General features: G+C 39.8%; 1 protein-coding gene across 2 annotated transcripts in view; it reads right to left on the bottom strand.

Annotated features, from left to right (window-relative positions):
* IP6K1 (inositol hexakisphosphate kinase 1) overlaps positions 1 to 19,240 on the bottom strand; it is a 56,858-nt gene that overhangs the window by 20,341 nt on the left and 17,277 nt on the right. Inside the window, exon 2 of one of the 2 annotated variants that reach the window (XM_008571552.1) lies at positions 830 to 1,180. In XM_008571552.1, coding sequence (XP_008569774.1) covers positions 830 to 1,052 — 223 coding nt within the window. In that variant the 5' untranslated portion in view covers positions 1,053 to 1,180. The remainder of the gene's footprint in view (positions 1 to 829; positions 1,181 to 19,240) is intronic. The other variant, XM_008571553.1, reaches the window with a different exon arrangement.

The raw sequence follows: 19,240 nt of genomic DNA, 5'->3' as shown, positions 1-19,240 counted from the left end.
AGTTATTTTTAGATCTTAACTATTCCTTTTTTTTTTTTTTGTCTTTTTTAGTGTCCGGCAACGGATCGCAACCCTCGGTGTCGCGCCAATACCGGACCGGGACCGGCAACGGGATCGCAACCCTCGGTGTTGCGCCCACACCTCGCTCAGCCAGTGAGCGGGAACTGGTCTGTATGTGGGATCCGAACCCTTGGCGGGAGCACCGCCGCACTCCCAAGCGGCACACTGTAGCAGTGCGCCACCGGGCCGGCCCTAGATCTTAACTATTAAATTTGTTGATAGGTACTCTGTGTAGTATCACATTCATGGGGTTATTTTCTATAAAGCTAACTTATATTTTAAAAAGCAAATTATTTTTCCTTCAAATGTTAGGACTTCCAGACCCCAGAAATTCTTTGAATTTCTTGCCATCAATTCATTCACTCAGCACATACAGACAAAGGCTCCACAGAACCTCTTGCCAGCCGTCCAACCGCCTTATCTTGGCAAGTATCAATTCATCCTCCTATGGAGCCAGAGAAGTGTTTCCCCCTTCTCTCCTAAACCATCAGAGCAAACTGGGGAAATCCTGACAACAGCATGTTCTTCTCCACCAATGGGACTTAAGGCTGTAAGTTTTTCTCAGGTTTACCCATCAACAAATTCAATATTTAAGATCTAAAGACCTTGCCGATACTTTTAGCCTCTAATTTTTCCCAACAAATTAACTTGGCTGCTCTGAGACAACAATGACCTATAATTACATCAGATAGCAAATAAAACAAGGAAACTGAGCCACAGGTCTATAAGCCCAAGTCTGCCTTTCTCACTAAACTGGCCAGCGACTGACCTTTGTACTCAGGGGTGAACTCCTTCATTTCGGGAGGGAGGGACTCGTAGAAGCGCTGTTCCCGGGAGATGAGGGGCTTGCACACAGTGTGGTCGTCGTAGCGCATCATGCTGCTGTGACCGCCCACCTGGTGGATGAAGGGCTCCAGGAGGACTCCTCGGTCTCCAGCCTGACTTGCGTTCTTGCCATACTGCCCCACTTCCATGGTTCGACAAACACACATTGCGTTGGGGGCCAGCTGCACACTGAGGGCAGAGGATGCAGCACATGGGCCACAAAAGGAGAGCTAGATAGAAGGTCCTGGAGAGCTGAAAGCCAATGGTCAGAGTCTGTTCAGCTTATTATTCTGTCCTACAGAAAAGAAGAGAGGAAGAGGGAATCAAAACATCTAGCAAGTCACAATTTCCCTGTCAATTTATAACCATGAATGAGAGCAGGGACTCTGTTTTGTTCCCTGATACGTGTATCCCCAGCACATACAGCACTGCCTGACACATGAGGCAGTTGGTAAATTTTTGTTGAATGATGCAACTTTGGTCTCCTCCATCTGTTTGTACATAGAAGCCCACATTTTCTTCCTTTTCTAGTTCTTAGATCCCTTCTAAGTTCTCTAAAGGGTTTCATTTTAGAGCTACAATGTGTTGCAGACACCAGGAAGGCAACTATCCCAGTTTACTTCAAATCCAAAGATCAGGAAAAAACAAGGCAACAGGCATTTGTTCTGTTTGGACTTCTCATGATATCCAGTCCTAGTAGGGGTCTCTCTGTGATTCAAAGGAAGGGTTTTTGCTTAAGAAATCAGGTCACAGTAGATTCCCAACTTCTCAGGTGAAAGTGCCAAGGACCAGGCAGAAAAAGCCATGAGTTATAGAATCATTAAAAAAGGTTTGGCTTTTCCCAAAGGAATTCAGGTTTCAGATTTTTTTCTACTTTAAATCTATGGCTGTCAATGTATGACCATGTCTAACACCACAAAGCTTCCCTTTTTGTCTGACTTTATAACAACCCTTGGGATAAGGAAAAGCTCTTTGTACTCAAACACCTTCCTTATCATGTCAATTTTCCCCCAAGAAAGTTAAAGTAGTTGACAAGTTCCTTAATACTGAATACATTTTTTAAGTTAAAACTGTAGTAGGCAAGGGGCCGGCCCGGTGGCGCACTGGATAGTGCGCCGCTTGGGAAGCGCGGCGGCGCTCCCGTCCGAGGGTTCGGATCCCACGTGCAGACCGGCTCCCGCTCACTGGCTGAGCGAGGCGTGGGAGCAACGCCGAGGCTTGCAATCCCGTTGCCGGTCCCCGGTCCGGTACGGGGGCAACGCTGAGGGTTGCGATCCGTTGCCGGACACGGAAAATAGGCAAAAGACAAAAAAAAAAAAAAAAAAAAAAAAAAAAAAACTGTAGTAGGCAAGACTATATCTCAAAGATTAAGACCAAAGATATAAACCATTGTGTGGTGTGTGTGTATTTCTGGACCTCACAATCAAAGGAACACGAACACCACTGCAAAACTGCAAAATCTTCTTAACCCAAAGCTTCCCAGGCAACTATGTCCTTTTTCACAGCTATCACCAAAATAACTATTCTCTACTTCCACTCCCCAACACAAACTGCACTATTCTAATGCACACACACTTTTTTGCCTAGTTATCCACTTTCTATTCCTCCTTCAGGACAAGTCAATTCCCTGCCCCAGGGAGTTTCCCCCAACTCAATTCTCTTCAAACGTGAGTTTTGTGCACACTTCCACGGTTCCTAAGGTACCCTGTGCCAAGTCTGTGGCAGCAATATAGAACTGTACTGTCATCTACTTGTCTATCATCACAACGAAACCATTCTTTCTTAACTCCATCCAGGGCCTAAGACAGTTTCTGGCACACATTAGGTGCTCAATAAAAGACTTGTTGGAATGAATTAAATAATTCTAAGCAGAGCACAGTGAGTAGAAGCACAATATCATGAAAATAAAAGAAATATCTGAGAGTCAACACTTAGGGTGGAAAGTGGAGAAGCAATTATGGAGGGCCTTTTCTCCAGGGGAGAGCCAGTCAGGGTCTCTGGAGGTACCCATCATGGCAGTGGACTCTAGTCAATATGGTCAGTCGGCTCCTGCTCTGGCCACAGTCAGGGACAAAGAGGCCTATCTCTGGTTCTACTTCCCCCTGGAATTGCCTCTGATGATGAATACCAGGAGGGTGCTAAACTTTCTAACCTAGGACACTGGGTGGCTGGGAAAAGAGAGAGGTCAACAGTGCCAGGTACCCCAGAAGAGTTGGGAAGATTTGAAAGATCAAGGACTTGAGAGATCTTTAGCAACTTCTGCAGCTTCCACAGGACTGAGGGGCAGAAATCCAATCTCCAGTCACATCTAGATTTTGATATTTTGTTTCCACACGACGTCTACATAAAGTGATCATACTGTTTTTGGGTTTGAAATATTTTCTTACAAGTAAACAGATAAAATATACCACATTTCTATAACTCTGTTTTGGTATTACTTTATTAATAAACCTAGAACCTGAAAAAGTGCAAGTCTGCAGAACCCCCTTAACCTCTGCAAAGCCCTACTTACAAGGTGTGAGTTTTAAGTAAGTCACTTAACTTCTCCAAGTTTCCTCGCCTATAAAATGAAGGCATGCCCACTGCTAACCCTATGGGATTTGCAGATGAAGGTAAAGCGGCTTGGGCTTGGCTCATGTAGTGCCCAGCCTTGGAAGTACTGGAAGTTAACAACAGCTCTGACTCTTTTTATAAACCATAGAGGTTGCTCTTGAAATCTGGTGTCCACATAGGCTACTGTGAAAACCACTGATTGAGAGGGCTATAGATGCTGCTGCTAGCTGCCTGTATAATGTCTTTCTCTGCTACTGCCTTGATAACAGTCCCAGTCTTGTTCAGGTAGCCAAACCTCAAAGGAACGTGAAACCTCATTCTAGCTCAGGAAGAATCTTAAACAGTAACCCTATTCTTATGACTGGCTGATTTAGGAAAGGGCATGTGACCCTCTTCTGCCCAATAAGATATGAGGGGAAGTTAGCCAGGGGTTCTCTGGGAAAAGATCTTGCTTTTAAAGAGAAATGAGAGAGGTATCCCTCCTCCTTCTCTGGATATTGCTCTGTCTAGATGTGTTACTACTGTAATCACCTTGTCACCCCAAAAGATATTAGCCTAAAGACAAAGCCAACATGTTGAGCATGCAGAACAGAAAGATGGGAAAAAATGGGGCCCCCAATGCTGTCACTGAAGTGCTGGATGTCTTGTTACATAACAAAAACAAATTTCCTTTATGCTTTAAGCCAGTCACACTAGGGTTTTCAAAACCATCCCTAACTAACTGTACAGAAATAGTTGTATCGAAACCACAGATCTTAGCTTTATAATTTCTAATATGTCTGAAGGCAGAGAATTCAAATTATGCATGGCCCATAAGGCCCGTTTCCAAGATACAAAAAAAAAAAAAAATCTGACAAACTGAAAATTTGTTGTTATGCATAGGAACTGAACCAATAAAATATCCAAACAATTTGCTTAGAACTGATTCTACTGTGATTTGACAAGAAGCAGACCTTAAAAAAACTTATACTCTCGCTATTTCAAAACCTTTCTGATCAGGTGATTATTTTTTACAAATGCATCCAAATACATCGGAGTTAATAATCCTATAATCCAGTACGTAAATAACCCACAGATTTTGCAGACTGTTCTCTGCACTGACCTGATTCTAAAAAGTTTATGCCACTCAAGACATCAACAGCTTCCACAGTCTTCTCTAGACAAACAAATTAAGAAACTACTTGCATGAAGAAAAACTTGGGAATTTTCTAAAAACTACAAAGTATCAAAAAATAATGTCAGATACTGAAATCATGAGAGACTCTGGTTTCACTGCCATGGATTAAACTAACAACAACAACAAAAAGCGTAGATATTTTGGTGTTTGGTTTTGTAAACAACTCCAAAAGACTGGGTACAAGTTTCCCTGGAGGAAACTATAAATGGTATTTTATTGCCGATGTGGCAATAAACTGAGGTCCACTATTTGGTTTATAACACAGTGGTGTTTTCCTATGCATCTGCTATCTGAAATTCATATTGCTCAAGTACATAATGTACCACAAAATCTTTGGTTATGACAATAGTAAGAGAACGGTTTTTAGATTAAGGTCAACACAAAATACTTCTATTTTTAAAAAAGGAACAACTAGGCATTGTCCCCCACAAATATTACAGGAGCTTATTTAGGAGAAAAAAGGTTAGATAAAATAATCTAAGGGCTGGCCAATTAGCTCAGTTGGTTAGAGCACAGTGTTATAACACTAAGGTCGAAGGTTCAGATCCCTGTACCAGCTAGCCACCAAAAAATTTTAAAAAATAAAATAATCTATATATCTTAAAGACTTCACAAATCCATCAATCCAAATATGTTAGAAGTTGTAATCTTTTCTTCTATAAGAATCACTTTACTTTGTTATTAACACAGCTCAAAAAGAAGCTCTCCCTTGCTCCCTCAAAAATGTTCTTTGATCCCTTAGCACAACTGCAAGTTCTCATTTTGCTGTTTCTTCAAAAGATCTGTTTTCCACTCCTCTCACCAGGCAGTAACGTCTCATTATGCAGTTATACCTGTTTCAGACATGAGCTACAGGAACAGACAGAATCTTCCCTTCCTATGGAATTTCTAAGGCATGGATATACTACAAGGAACAGAAAGAAATCTAATACATGGGGTCTTCAAAAAGTTCATGAAAAATGGGTATTATGAAAAAACTATGCATGGACTGCAAAATTTTTCTGCACCAAAATAAACTTATACTAACTTGTTACAACATCTCTGAACAGGATCTAGTTTGGGGCACTAACAGAAAGTTCATGAAAAATGGGTATTATGAAAAAACTATGCATGGACTGCAAAATTTTTCTGCACCAAAATAAACTTATACTAACTTGTTACAACATCTCTGAACAGGATCTAGTTTGGGGCACTAACAGTAAGACATCAGTTTGAAAAGAACCCCTATCAGAGCAACATGAATTCTGCTAAAATTGAAGCAAGAACAAACATCAAACAAAAAGAGCAAACAAATTCATCATATGGTGAAGCTCAGGTAGAAGAATGGTGAAATCACAGATACTTTATGAAAAGCTTATGGGGACAGTGTCCCAAAGAAATAAGCAGTTTACAAATGGATAACTCATTTTAAGAAGGGATGAGTAGATGCTGAAAATGAAGCTGGCAGCAGCAGACCATCCACATCAATTTGCGAGGAAAAAATTAATCTTGCTTGTGCCCCAACTGAAGAGGACTGACAACAGCAGAAACAATAGCCAACACCACTGACATCTCAACTGGCTCAGAATTCTGATCTGACTGAAAAATTACAGTTAAGCAAAATTTCCACTTGATGGGTGACAAAACTGTTGCTCCAGGTCAGCTATAGACAAGAGTAGAGCTTTCAGTGGAAATTTTATTTTCATTCACTCATTCATTCACTCATTTTTGGCAGCTGACTAGTATGGGGATCCAAACCCTTTGCTTTGGTTTTACATCACCATGCTCTAACCAACTAAGCTAACCAGCCAGCCTTTTTATTTACTTTTAAAATTTTAAACAAGTGGGATCAAGATCCTGAAGCATTTCTTTGAAGAACTGTGACAGGAAATGAAGCTTGGCTTTACTAGTAAGATCCCAAAGACAATGCACAATCAAAGCCACGACTACCAAGAGGTGGAAGTGGTCCAGTCAAAGCAAAAGCAGACCAGTCTCTTAGAGCAAAGGTCATTGCAACAGTTTTTTTGGATGCTCAAGACATTTTGCTTGTTGACTTTCTGGAGGATCAAAAAACGATAACATCTGTTTATTATGAGAGTGTTGCCAAAGCTTTAGCAGAAAAACTCCCAGGAACACACCAGAGTCCTTCTCAATCATAACAATACTCCTGCTCATTTCTCTCATCAATCAAGGGCAATTTTGTGACAGATTAGAAGGGAAATCATTAGGCATCCCCCTTACAGTCGTGATTTGGCTCCTTCTGACTTCTTTTTGTTTTCTAATCTTAAAAAATCTTTAAAGGGCACCCATTTCTCTTCAGTTAATAATGTAAAAAAAGACTACATTGAGATGAACTAAATGGCCTTCAACATCTTAAACTTCATCACCCCTCTGAGCTATTCAGTTGCTCATGCCACAAGAGGATCACGGTCACCAGTGTTCCCGATCATGCTATGTGACCCAGTCACCAGCACTAACATCCTAGGCATGATGGACATCCTGGACATCTTCCTGTACAACAAGACCATTAACCTAGCACGATACAAACCAGCAAGGCAGGAAGTACCTTCTCCCTGTCATGACTAAAAACCTGAGCACTAAGAAGTATGTTATCAGAACATACTGGAGAAATCCCAGTATGACATCCTTTCCCCTGAGCACAGAGACTATCAATATGACCGAAGTAACTTAACAGATCCCTTTCAACACATCCAGAACTATCAAAACTTGCACAGTGTAAACCATTATGATATACAGTGTCTAAAAAACAGAAAAAGATTGTTCTGTATGCTCCTTGTCCCCCAGCAGTATCAGAAACTTCTCATATGAGTGAATGTAAACCCCAGTGAAAGGAATCATAACTGTCTAGGAACAGGAGAACATGCCTATAGTGAGAAGGGCTGAAATCTATGGACAGAGGAAAACTTAAATGGAGACTAGTATTCTACTGTGTCTCTACCTGAAGCCTGTCATCTAAAGGGTGTGTCACCACAGAAATCATGGCCAAGTTTTACCTTTCTGTGTATAATTAGTCCCAAGTAATGTGTTCCAAAGTTACCTGTCTTGTTCTGCTTTCCAAATAACATTAAGATTTCTCTGGAAATGTGGAAACCCTGTAGATACAGACCTCTGAGCTAGCAAGAGGTGGTTTCCTGGATACTAAGGAAAGAAGTGAAGGGTGGTTCTTGACTGTAACAAAATAACCACTTTAATTTCACTGCTTAGATGTGTCTAGGACTCACCCAGGTACCATAGGTGTGGAGGACTTTGTGAGATGCCATCCCAATTTCAAAGATTGGCAAAAAGGTGGCATTTATTAAAACCATTTCCAAGAACAAAAAGGCACCCACTTTCCCCAGTCATCCTGATGTCCCTTTGCTATGACTGACAGACACTGAAAGGTGAAAAGCAAATGCCATTTGTATTTAATTCCTATAGCCTAATTCTTTGACATGAAGTGTGAAGTAGTATTTGCCTAGATTCAGAGGTGAAAGGAAATTTACAATTCTTTCTCCTCTCTGCCCCTTTCTTCCATTGTCAGATGTTGGGTATTTCTCCTCTTTGGGGCAATAAAGAATATTAAAAGGAAGCAACTACAGGAGGAACATCCATAGGGTTTTGAGGAGGATCCTTAGGAAATCGTGGTCAGTGTTTCAAGTCTGCTACCAGAGTACTACTTGTCCTCTCTTTTTCTAATGAGTCTTCACCATTTCTGTGGTGACTTGGTAGAGTATTTGGTGAAGAATCTCACACTTTTCTGTAGAAAAGCATACATACTGGATTAAAAATTATTTTACTTTTAAACATTTAAAAATAAGAAAGCTACTACTGGTAAAGCCTGACACATTTCAGTATGTAGTAGCAAAGCTCCTATCTAATGAACATAATCGTGAAAAATAGAAATGAATCAAAAATATTAATGAATACTTATGCATTAGAGTAGTCTCACTATTTTGGTTATCATGTCTGTTTTTATGGGGTTGTTTGTTAGGGTCTAAATCAGGTCCTAGGGAAGGCAGGAAAAGGACAGCACCGAGCTAGGCTTTGGTTTGCCTAGGTTTTTTGGCCAAGAGTTAGTTTTGTGTTTTGGCAAAATAATAATGTGACTAAAATTATATGACGCAGTAAATAACTCCTATGCCCTAAATACAGGATGAGGTTTCGGTCCTTTTCTGTCTTATCACAAAAGGACCATGCCCTAAACAAAGGACCACAAGCTCAGCTTGTGGGGTTTTCAGGAATTGCTGCATTTTCTTCAACACTGTAATCAGCCTCATGAACAGAGAAGAGGTGTGATACTTGAGGAGGGGGAGCAGCAGATGTTCTTCACAAATGTGGAAGTTGGAGTAAGAGGGGCTAAAGTGACAGCAATTCTCTTATATTCTTCTGGTGATTGATGATTCCCTGTTCAGAGAGGAAATAACGAAGTTTGCTTAAATCAGTTTTTTTGATCACTGGAAGTATACATTAAAATGGTTAAAATTTTGTCAGCTTACGAACAGACTGCTCCCCCAAAGGTCACGGGGTTCCACTGTCTGCCTATGAGTCTACGTACCTCAAGCTACATACAGTACAGTCTGTCCTTTGTTTGCTTTCAAACACTTTGATTCCACATGTTAAGATAATTAAGATAATTATTGCATAAAATAGGAGGGAGGCTATTTATAAAAAGAACTTCTTGAGATTCTGAAGTTGAACTTTTCTCACTCATGAATTGCAATGAACAGAAATAAATGCACACTGCAAAGATATTACTTAAAATGGGATGACTTTCTGATTGTAGTAACCAACTCCTTGAAAATATAACTGAACTCCAAAATGAATGTCAGTGTTCAAGTAAAATGACATTTCTGATGTTGCCGAAATTTGTATAATTAATTTGTTTTCCTTCTTCAAAGCAAGAGCTGCTGGTGAGGTGAAATGACTATCAGGTTTTATTACTGTTTGTAAATAAAAGAGATAATTCTGTAAAAAAATTAAGTGGATGAACTGTGGTATATTCATACAAAGGAATTATATACAGAAATGTGAAAGAACTAACTATGGCCAAACACAACACAGATGAATCTCATAAGCATGATGTAACAAGAAGGAACCTAGACACCAAAGAGTCTATGTGGTAAAATTCTATTGATACGAAATTCAAAATGATGATGGAGACCACAACAGCAGTTAATCTGGGAAAATACTGATTGAGATGAGGCACAAAGGTGGAGGTAACATGTGGATACTATAAATATCCACTGAGCTGTACACTAGGATTTGTGAATGTTACCATAAGTTAGACTGAATACCAAGAGAAAAAAATCAATAACGTTCCTCTATACTAGCAAAAAAAATTAGAAAACGAAAATTGTTTGTGTATCCCATTTGCAAAACTATAAAATACCTACAAATCTTTAAAAATTACACCAGACCTACAACAAAACTTTACTGCGGAATCAAAAAGAAGACATATGGGCGGGGGGAGTCTTCAGAAAGTTCATGGAAAAAAATCACATTATCTTCTATTTTTCCATGAACTTTTTGAAGCAGTCTCATATTCATGTGAGGGAGGACTCAATATTGAAACGCAATACAATTTTAATTAAAATCTCAAGAGAATTTTCTGATGAACTTGATAAGGGAACCCTGTTCATGTGGAAGAGTGAAGACCAAATGTAGCTAGACAGCAATATCAAAAAGTAGTGAGAAATAACTTGTCCTCCCAGATTGGAAAGCTCTTATAATTGAGATTCAAGAGAATTTTCTGATGAACTTGATAAGGGAACCCTGTTCATGTGGAAGAGTGAAGACCAAGTATAGCTAGACAGCAATATCAAAAAGTAGTGAGAAATAACTTGTCCTCCCAGATTGGAAAGCTCTTATAATTGAGATTTTTTTTTTTTTGATGGCTGGCCAGTATGGGGACCCCAACCCTTGACCTTGGTGTTATAACACTGTACTGTAACCAACTGAGCTAACTGCACAACCCTAGATCACAAAGCTCTTTTTTTTTTTTTGTCTTTTTTCCGTGTCCGGCAACGGATCGCAACCCTCAGTGTCGCCCCCGTACCGGACCGGGACCGGCAACGGGATCGCAACCCTCGGTGCTGCCCCCGCGCCTCGCTCAGCCAGTGAGCGGGAACCGGTCTGTATGTGGGATCCGAACCCTCGGCGGGAGCGCTGCCGCGCTTCCCAAGCAGCGCACTAGCGCAGTGCGCCACCGGGCCGGCCCCAATCACAAAGCTCTTTAAGCAATTAAAACAGATTGTGATATTTTGCAAAAAGAGAAAAGGAGACTAACAAGGAGAATAGAGATCTTAAAAACAAACACACACTGGGCCAAGCCCGTGGCGCACTCGGGAGAGTGCAGCGCTGGGACCGCCGCGGGTTCAGATCCTATATAGGGATGACCGGTGCGCTCACAGTGCTCACTGGCTGAGCGCGGTTGCGGCCTGTCTCAAAAAAGGACCAAAAAAAAAAAAAAAACACACACTGACATGGGAGTGGAGTGTGTGATTGAGGTGGTATTTAAATCACTACTTAATCAACTAGGAAAAGATCTATATCATAAACAGAGCTAGAATAACTGGATCTATATATGGATAAAATTACATCACTACCTCCAACAATACTCCATAATAAATTCCCAACATATTAAGGACACCTAAATGTGCAAAATAAAACTTTAAGGTAATTAGAAAAAATTTTTAAATGCCTTTTGACAATAGATTAGGGAAAGCTCTATAAATAAGACATAAAGTACACAAACCACAATGGAAAGCACTGATAAATTAGACCACATTTAAATTATTTAAATTTTTAATAGCTTTTATTGAGGTATAATTTACAAACCATGAAATTCACTCACCTTAAGGGTACAGTGCAATGAATCTTAGTAAATTTACAAAGTTGTACAACCACCCCACAATTCAATTTAAAAACATTTCTATCACCCCAAAAGATCCTAGTGCCCACTTGATGTTCCCCCTACATTAAAATTATTTTTTGGCTAAAGAACCATAAGTAAAGATAAAAGTCAAACAGACTAGGAGATGGTATTTGCAACATTTATAACTAGCCAAAAAAATTAGCAAGCAGAATATATGAAGAATTCCTATTGAAGTGGGAAAAAGGCAATTCACAAAAGAGAAGACTCAGATGGCCAATGTGGAAAAAATGCTCCCCTTCACAAGTAATCAGGGAAATGCAAATTAAAACAAGAAATCATTGAACTCCCATAAGATTGGCAAAAAAATCTAAACATATCAAGCATTGGCTAGCCAGACAGAAATGTCTCCTCTCCTATTCTGTTTACGGCAACCCAAAATCAAAGACAAACACCTCCACAACTCAGCATGCCCAAGATGGCAGGTTCAAGGATGTTCGCTGCAGCACTGCTGTAAAAGAGAAATGGGAAACCACCTAAACTTGCATCAAGGTGGGGAGCGGGAGGTGGGCGGGAAGGAGATGGATAAGCAAAAGGGTATATAGCAAACCCGTGAACATGGATTTGAACTGCATGGGTTCATTTTTTTTTTTTTAATAAAGATGACCGGTAAGGGGATCCTAACTCTTGACTTGGTGTTGTCAGCACCACGCTCTCCCAAGTGTGCAAACTAGCCATCCCTATATAGAGATCTGAACCCGTGACCTTGGTGTCATTAGCACCACACTCCCCCAAGTGAGCCACGGGCCAGCCCCTGGGGTCCACTTATATACACATTTTTTTCAACAAATATATTGAAAAAATTTTGGTTAGGTATGTCATGAACATATGAAAAAAATTCAGACCCTAGCAGCTACTAAACAATTTGGTTAGGGCATGTCCCTTCCAAAGCTCATGTGGAAGTTTGATCCCCAATGTGGCAGTGTTAAAAGGTGGGGCCTTTGGGAGGTGACTGGATCATAAGGGCTATGCCCTTATGAATGGATTAGTCCACTCACTGATTAATGGATTAATGGTTTAATGAGTGAATGGGTTATGATGGGAGTGGCACAAGTGGCTTTATAAGGAGAACAAGTGAGCATATTAATACACTCTTGCCCCATTGCCATGTTATACCCTCCTTTGTCTCGGGACTCTGCAGGGTCCCCACTGAGAAGACCTTCACCAGATAAGCCCCCTGACCTTGGACTTCCCAGCCTCCAAATCAGTAAGAAATAAATTTTGTTTCTTTACAAATTACCCAGTATCAGGTATTCTGTTATAAACAACAGAAAACAGACTAAGACAGTAGCCTACCTAACAGGCTATTAGCAGTTAAGTAATTAAGTAACTGCATGGCGCCCCCACCCCCAGCAGTACTGTGTGGCCAAGACCTGGAGGGTAAGCATCGAAATTTATTTTTTTTTATTTATTTTTAAAAAGATGACCAGTAAGGGGATCTTAACCCTTGACTTGGTGTTGTCAGCACCACACTCTCCCAAGTGAGCTAACCAGGCATCCCTATATAGGGATCAGAACCCATGGCCTTGGTGTTATCAGCACCGCACTCTCCCAAGTGAGTCACGGGCCGGCCCAGCATCAAAATTTATATGTGAATTTTCAACTATGCCCCTTATCCCCATGTTGTTTAAGGGTCAATGTATTCATAAACTGTAGAGTACTGAATGATCTACATATAAATTCATATAAATTTATGAATAAATTTCATAACCAAATTGGAACAAGCAAGAAATGGTATTTCTAGTATGATGCTACTGTAATTTTTTAATACATAAAACAATACTATATCATATATGACTTTATGAACACATATATTAACAAGAACAACAACATGGAATGTAAGGATATGCACCAACTTTAGAGGGGGACAGGAAAGGAGATTTGTATCTAAGAGGAAACAGGTACTTCAGCTCCATATTTTTAATTTCTTTTTTAAAAGTTTGAAGGAAATATGGCAAAATGTTAACATTTTAAAATTTGTCTCTAGTACATTAGTATTATATCATACATTTCATAAAAAAAAAACCTGTAGTGCTAACAAGTATGGTGATAATAAACAGTAAATGATAGAGGAAAGAACATACTAGCAATGGTTTCAAAGTGGGATATGAATATCATTGCAGTCCACTGGAAAATGGGAAGAAAATATGAGACTTCCTTAATCTGTTTTCTTCACTTGGCCTTTAAGCACCACAATACTCATTTTCTTTTTACTCAGTCTACTTTGCTGGCTCTTCCTCTTCTTCCCAATCCCTTAACGTTGGAGGCCTCAGGGCTCAGTCCTTGGTCCTCTTTATTGAACACCAGATTCATATATCCAACTATTTAGTCTAGGAAGTCTAAATTTAACATGGGCAAAACAGAGCACAAAGAAAAAAGAATCCTCTTTACCTATAGTCTTCTCTATCCCCAACCCCATTTTTTACAGCTGCTCTCACCAAAAAACTGGCAGTCATTCTTGATTCCTCTCTTTCTCAAACCCCATATCACATAATCCTACTGGCTCTGCTCTACCTTTAGAATATATCCAGAATCCATTCATTTCTTGACACCTCCAATGCCACTGCCCTGGTGTGATCCCCAACACCTCTCACTTCCTAATTGGCCTCCTTTCTTCTACCATGGCCTTCCAGCAGTCTGTTCTTAACACAGCACCCACAGTGATTCTGTCAAGATGAGAGGCAGCACATGACTTCCCCGTTTGAAATCCTATAACGGCTCCCATCTCACTCAGAATAAAAGCCCAACTCCTTACCACAGCTTACAAAAGAGCCCATGAGATCTGCATTCCTCTGCACTCCATTTTCTTTCTGACCTCATTTCCTACTCTCCTCGCACTTGCTTTTTATCCTACTCCAGCCATGCCAGCCTCCATGCTGTTCCTCAAATACACCAGGGGCATTCCCGCTTCAGGGTTTTTGCACTAGCAATTCCCTCTACCTAAAACATTCCACCCCTGGATATCCACATGGCTAACTCCCTAGCCTCCTTTGAAAGACTTTGATGAAATGTCTCTTCCTTAGTGAGGTCTACCCTAACCTTTCTAGTTTATTATATATATTTCTTGAGATAAAAATCAAAGCACAACATATCAAAATTTATAGGATGCAGGGCTCATACAGTGCTTAGAGTAAAATTTATACTTGTAAATGCCTATATTAAAAATAAGAAAAATCTCAAATCAGTAACGTAAACTTCTACCTTAAGAAAACACAGAAAGAGCAAACTAAACCAAAAACAAACATAAGTAGAAATAACAAAGATTACAACAGAAATAAATGAAATAGGGAATTAAAAAACAGTAGAGAAAATCAACAAAACCAAAAGTTGATTCTTTAAAAAGATCAACAAAATTTGCAAACCTTTATCTAGACTGACCAACGAAAAAAGAGAGAAGATCAAAATTACTAAAATCATAAATAAAACAGCAACAAGGTAGAGCAGTTGCTGCTTCTTCTATTACTCTGGAGCGGGCTTTGAGGAGAGAGACGTCTTTCCCCTTCTTTTTCCAGTCTCTGCTGGTGACTCTCCTTGTATCACTGCAGTCAAGTGTCTGGTGGGCCGCCTTCACAGCTGCTGTGGTTACTGCTGTGGCACTGAGCCACTTTTGCAGCAGCCATGGCTGTGGCGGTGGTTGTGGTGAGCCACCTGCGTGGAAGTGTTGGCTCTGTTTCTTGCCTGCTTCCGAGCAGAGGGGGCTGCCCTCAACTCCTGCCCAGGACACCTGGCATTCACTGTCCTAACCTCTCTAGTTTAAATTGCAACCCCACTAGGCTGGCCCGTGGCTCACTCGGTAGAGTGCGATGCTGATAACACCAAGGCCACGGGTTCGGATCCTATATAGGGATGGCCGGTTTGCTCACTGGCTGAGCGTGGTGCTGACAACACCAAGCCCAGGGTTGAGATCCCCTTACCAGTCATCTTTAAAAAAAAATAATAATAAATAAATAAATAAATAAATTGCAACCGCACTTGCACTCTCCATCCGCCTTACCTGCTCTAGTTTTTCTTTTTCATGGCACTATCCCCTTCTAACATATTATATACTTTACTTACTGATGATGTCTATTGTTTATTTTTTATTATTATAATGTCAGCTCCATGAAAGTAGGGATTTTTGTCTATTTTGTTTACTACATATTGTTCTAAATGTCCAGAGCAGTGCCTGGCACATGGTAATCACATAATAAATATAGCTGAAAAAATGAATACATGCATGTTTATGATGCATGTAATATATACAGTAGGATGAATATATAACACATGAAAAAAATGTTTATGGAGGGACAAGTTCTTTTATTTCTTTTTCAAATATTAAAAAATATTCTTTTTTTTAAACCAAGAAGTTTACAAACTTCTAATCTAGACCTACCAAAACCAGAACAAAGAGGTAACATGGCTTTACAAAGAACAAAGTATGTTGGCCATGTGACAGAATTCCAAATTAGCAAATAAAGGAAACAAAACTCTGTGTTTTGACTCTAAAAAGATTTGATATATGAAAGAAAAAACGGTTTAAATATACCTAGATAAGAATAGTAACAACAAAGACCTAAGCAAAATATAAAAGGAAAAAGAAGACTGTCTAAAAGGAGGAATACTAGGGGCTGGCCCGGTGGCGCACTGGAGAGTGCGCTGCTTGGGAGTGTGGCGGCGCTCCCGCCGAGGGTTCGGATCCCATGTGGAGACCGGTTCCCGCTCACTGGCTGAGCGCGGTGCGGGCGCAACACCGAGGGTTGCGATCCCATTACCGGTCAGTAAAAAAAGACAAAAAGGAAAAAAATAAAAATAAAAATAAAAATAAAAAATAAAAGGAGGAATATTAGACCATTTCTATCAATGGTACAAAAAAGAAACAAATGGGGAAAAAAATCGAGCAAACACACAAATAATCTCAACTATAAAGGATGAACCAGATCAAAGAACTTGTTGAATCAAATTTAGGAAATACAATATAAGTAGTTTTTTGAGTTTCCCTTTTTTCTGTTTATCTGTTTTAATTCAACAACACAGCAAGCCTAGAAAGTGGCAATGAATAAAAAGCCCTGGCAAAGAAAGAGAAATTGAAATCAGATATGGTGATGAACAAGGTCAGGACTATTTTAAGAGCCATGAAGGCACTGTCTCCACAGCAATTGCAAGACAATACCTGGTCACCAGATTATTTAGTTGTGCGGGAAAAGACACACACTCAAAATGCAGATCAGCAGGCATCACTCTAAGAAGCTTGGTTAGAATTCTAAATTCTGTGACCAACATATTTTTATAGCCTCAGATTAAACACTTGGGATTAATGTGTAATCTTTTTACAGAGTAAAGGAAGCATTCTTGGTGCCTTCACATTTCACAGGTGTAGTGGATTGAATTATGTCCCCCCAAAACTCACTGAAGCTTGAATTGTGTTCCCCAAGTTTTATGTATTAGAAACTTAGCCCTCACTGTGACTGTTAAGATGGTGGGAAATCCTATTATGGTAACTGAAAAGTGAAACCTTGAAGAGGTGATTTTATTGTAGGACCCTGCAGTAATGAATGGATTAAAAATGGTGGTCAGGAGGATGGTTCGGAGGGCTTTAAAAGAAGAGGAGAGTCTGTCTGTCTCTCTCTCTGCTCTCTCTGCTTCCACCATCATGCAATGTGAGACCCCTGGGACACTACTGCCACCACCAGGTGGACTCTGGACTTCTCAGTCTCAGAAACTGTAAGCAACAAATTTTATTTTCTTTATAATTACCCAGTTCCATGTATTTTTGTAATAAGCAACACAAAACAGACTAGTACAACAGGTATATTTACAAATTTCCTCAAAATTTCATTAAAAAATTTGTTAATAAATCCAGTATTTCCATTACTTCTTCTAAAATTAATTGTATCCACTTATGCACTAAAAGCATCATGATACTTTTATGCACAAGTATTACCCTCTCTTAAAAAACACAAAATTTATTTTATTATTTATTTATTTATTTTTTTTTTTGGTCATTTTTTGTGACCACGCTCAGCCAGTGAGCGCACCGGCCATCCCTATATAGGATCCTAACTTGCGGCGAGCGCCGCAGTGCTCCCAGCGCTGCACTCTCCCAAGTGAGCCACAGGGTCAGCCCCACAAAATTTATTTTTTTAAAAATTCAAGTTAAACTTGGTAAGTCAGGATTGCTAAGTAAAATTCTGGCAATAGTATTCCTGGTTTTGGCAAATGTGTCTGGTTTGTTTTTACTGTCTGATACAACCCAAGGTAAAAATAGCAAAATTACTCTTAACTGAAAAGAACACAATGGACTGATAAGTCACTCTAACAGAAAAGGACAACACCTAAAAAGCTTGGGTTGCACAGCTCTGGATTTTGTGAAAACTAATTTCTAATTAATTTCAGAAATAAATAAGCATTGATATGGACTCTGACAAAGATACCAAAACAACTTCAAATTCATGGGCAAAAAAAACCATAGCAGAAAACTAACACGAAAGCATGTTTTTCTCCTCCTCCTCAAAGGAGATGTTTGTGAGCATCTGCTTGAAACAATCCATAAGGGTGGGGGAAAGGAAGGAGGATCCTTCTCTCACCCTCTTACCTCATCTATATCAATCCCACAGTCTCACATGTGAAGGCAAGAATGGTCATATGAGACTGTGGTATTGATATACATTAGTATATATGCAAAGGCAAGAATGGTCATAAGAGACTGTGGGATTGATATAGATTAGGTATATTTATGAGGGTGAGAGAGAAGGATCATCCTTTGAGGAGGAAGAGGAAAATATAGGGAATGTTCTTGACATAAGTCGGGCTGCCAACCTGAGCCTGCCCTTCCAATCTACCAGGGACTGGAACAAATGTGTACAGAGGCCTGGAGCAATCTGGGAGGTTTGAAACAAGGAAAAGGGGAAAAAAGCTTAATGGAATTTATTTTGTCATTTGTCCCCAGAGAAGAGATGAAGGATTGTTTAGATTCCTAAGTCCTATCCCAAGAGCTAGAGGGAGAACAAACAGGGAGAGAGCAAACAGGGAGCAAGAAGGAATGGAAACTTTGCAGGGGGCCTGAGATGTGCCAGCCCATCGAGAAACAGCCAGAACAGAATTTAGAACAAGAGGAGGATTCTTGAGTCCAGTGAACCTCTTTCCTGTTTTTAGCAGGTTTCAAAAGATTAGAAACCTGTGCTTCCCCATTACATTTTTTAGTAAAGACCCTTTTGAAAATGGCTGTCTCAACTGTGCTAAGAAGTGGGGGGAAATGGTATTTGAGGACAGAATTTTAAGAACAGAAGTCCAAAGTGATACAGGGAAAATCAAAATGAGAAAGCACTGAAAGGAGAAACAAAAATGCTCCATCCTTCTCTTCTGAAACATTCTCTACTCAACAGTTATGCTTTAACAGGAAGCCACAGGAATACCTTTGCTGTGACTAAATAGTCAGTACAGGTGAGCCATACCTCAGTCAGCTAAGTCCCACTTTGCATATTTACAACTGAATCTAAATATGGTCAGACCCAGAAAGTACTCATGTAGAATTCTAAAAGAATGGTTTGCATCTTTCTTTCAGTTATGCAGAAACTCTCTTTTCATCTTTGGCCCTCTGTGGCACTGGTGGTAGGAAATAAGTCCAGAAAACTCCCCTTTCCATATTTTAGCAATTTAGACAGTCTCATTTTAAGAGTTCTATGTTTTTATATTTCTTTTAGAACCATTTATTCCAGTCATTCCAAAAAAAAAAAAAA

This window comes from Galeopterus variegatus, unplaced genomic scaffold, assembly GCF_000696425.1.
Source record: "Galeopterus variegatus unplaced genomic scaffold, G_variegatus-3.0.2 Scaffold701, whole genome shotgun sequence".
NCBI classification, from domain to species: domain Eukaryota; kingdom Metazoa; phylum Chordata; class Mammalia; order Dermoptera; family Cynocephalidae; genus Galeopterus; species Galeopterus variegatus.
Note: the sequence above shows the minus strand (reverse complement) of the source record. Positions and strands in the feature narration are given on the sequence as shown.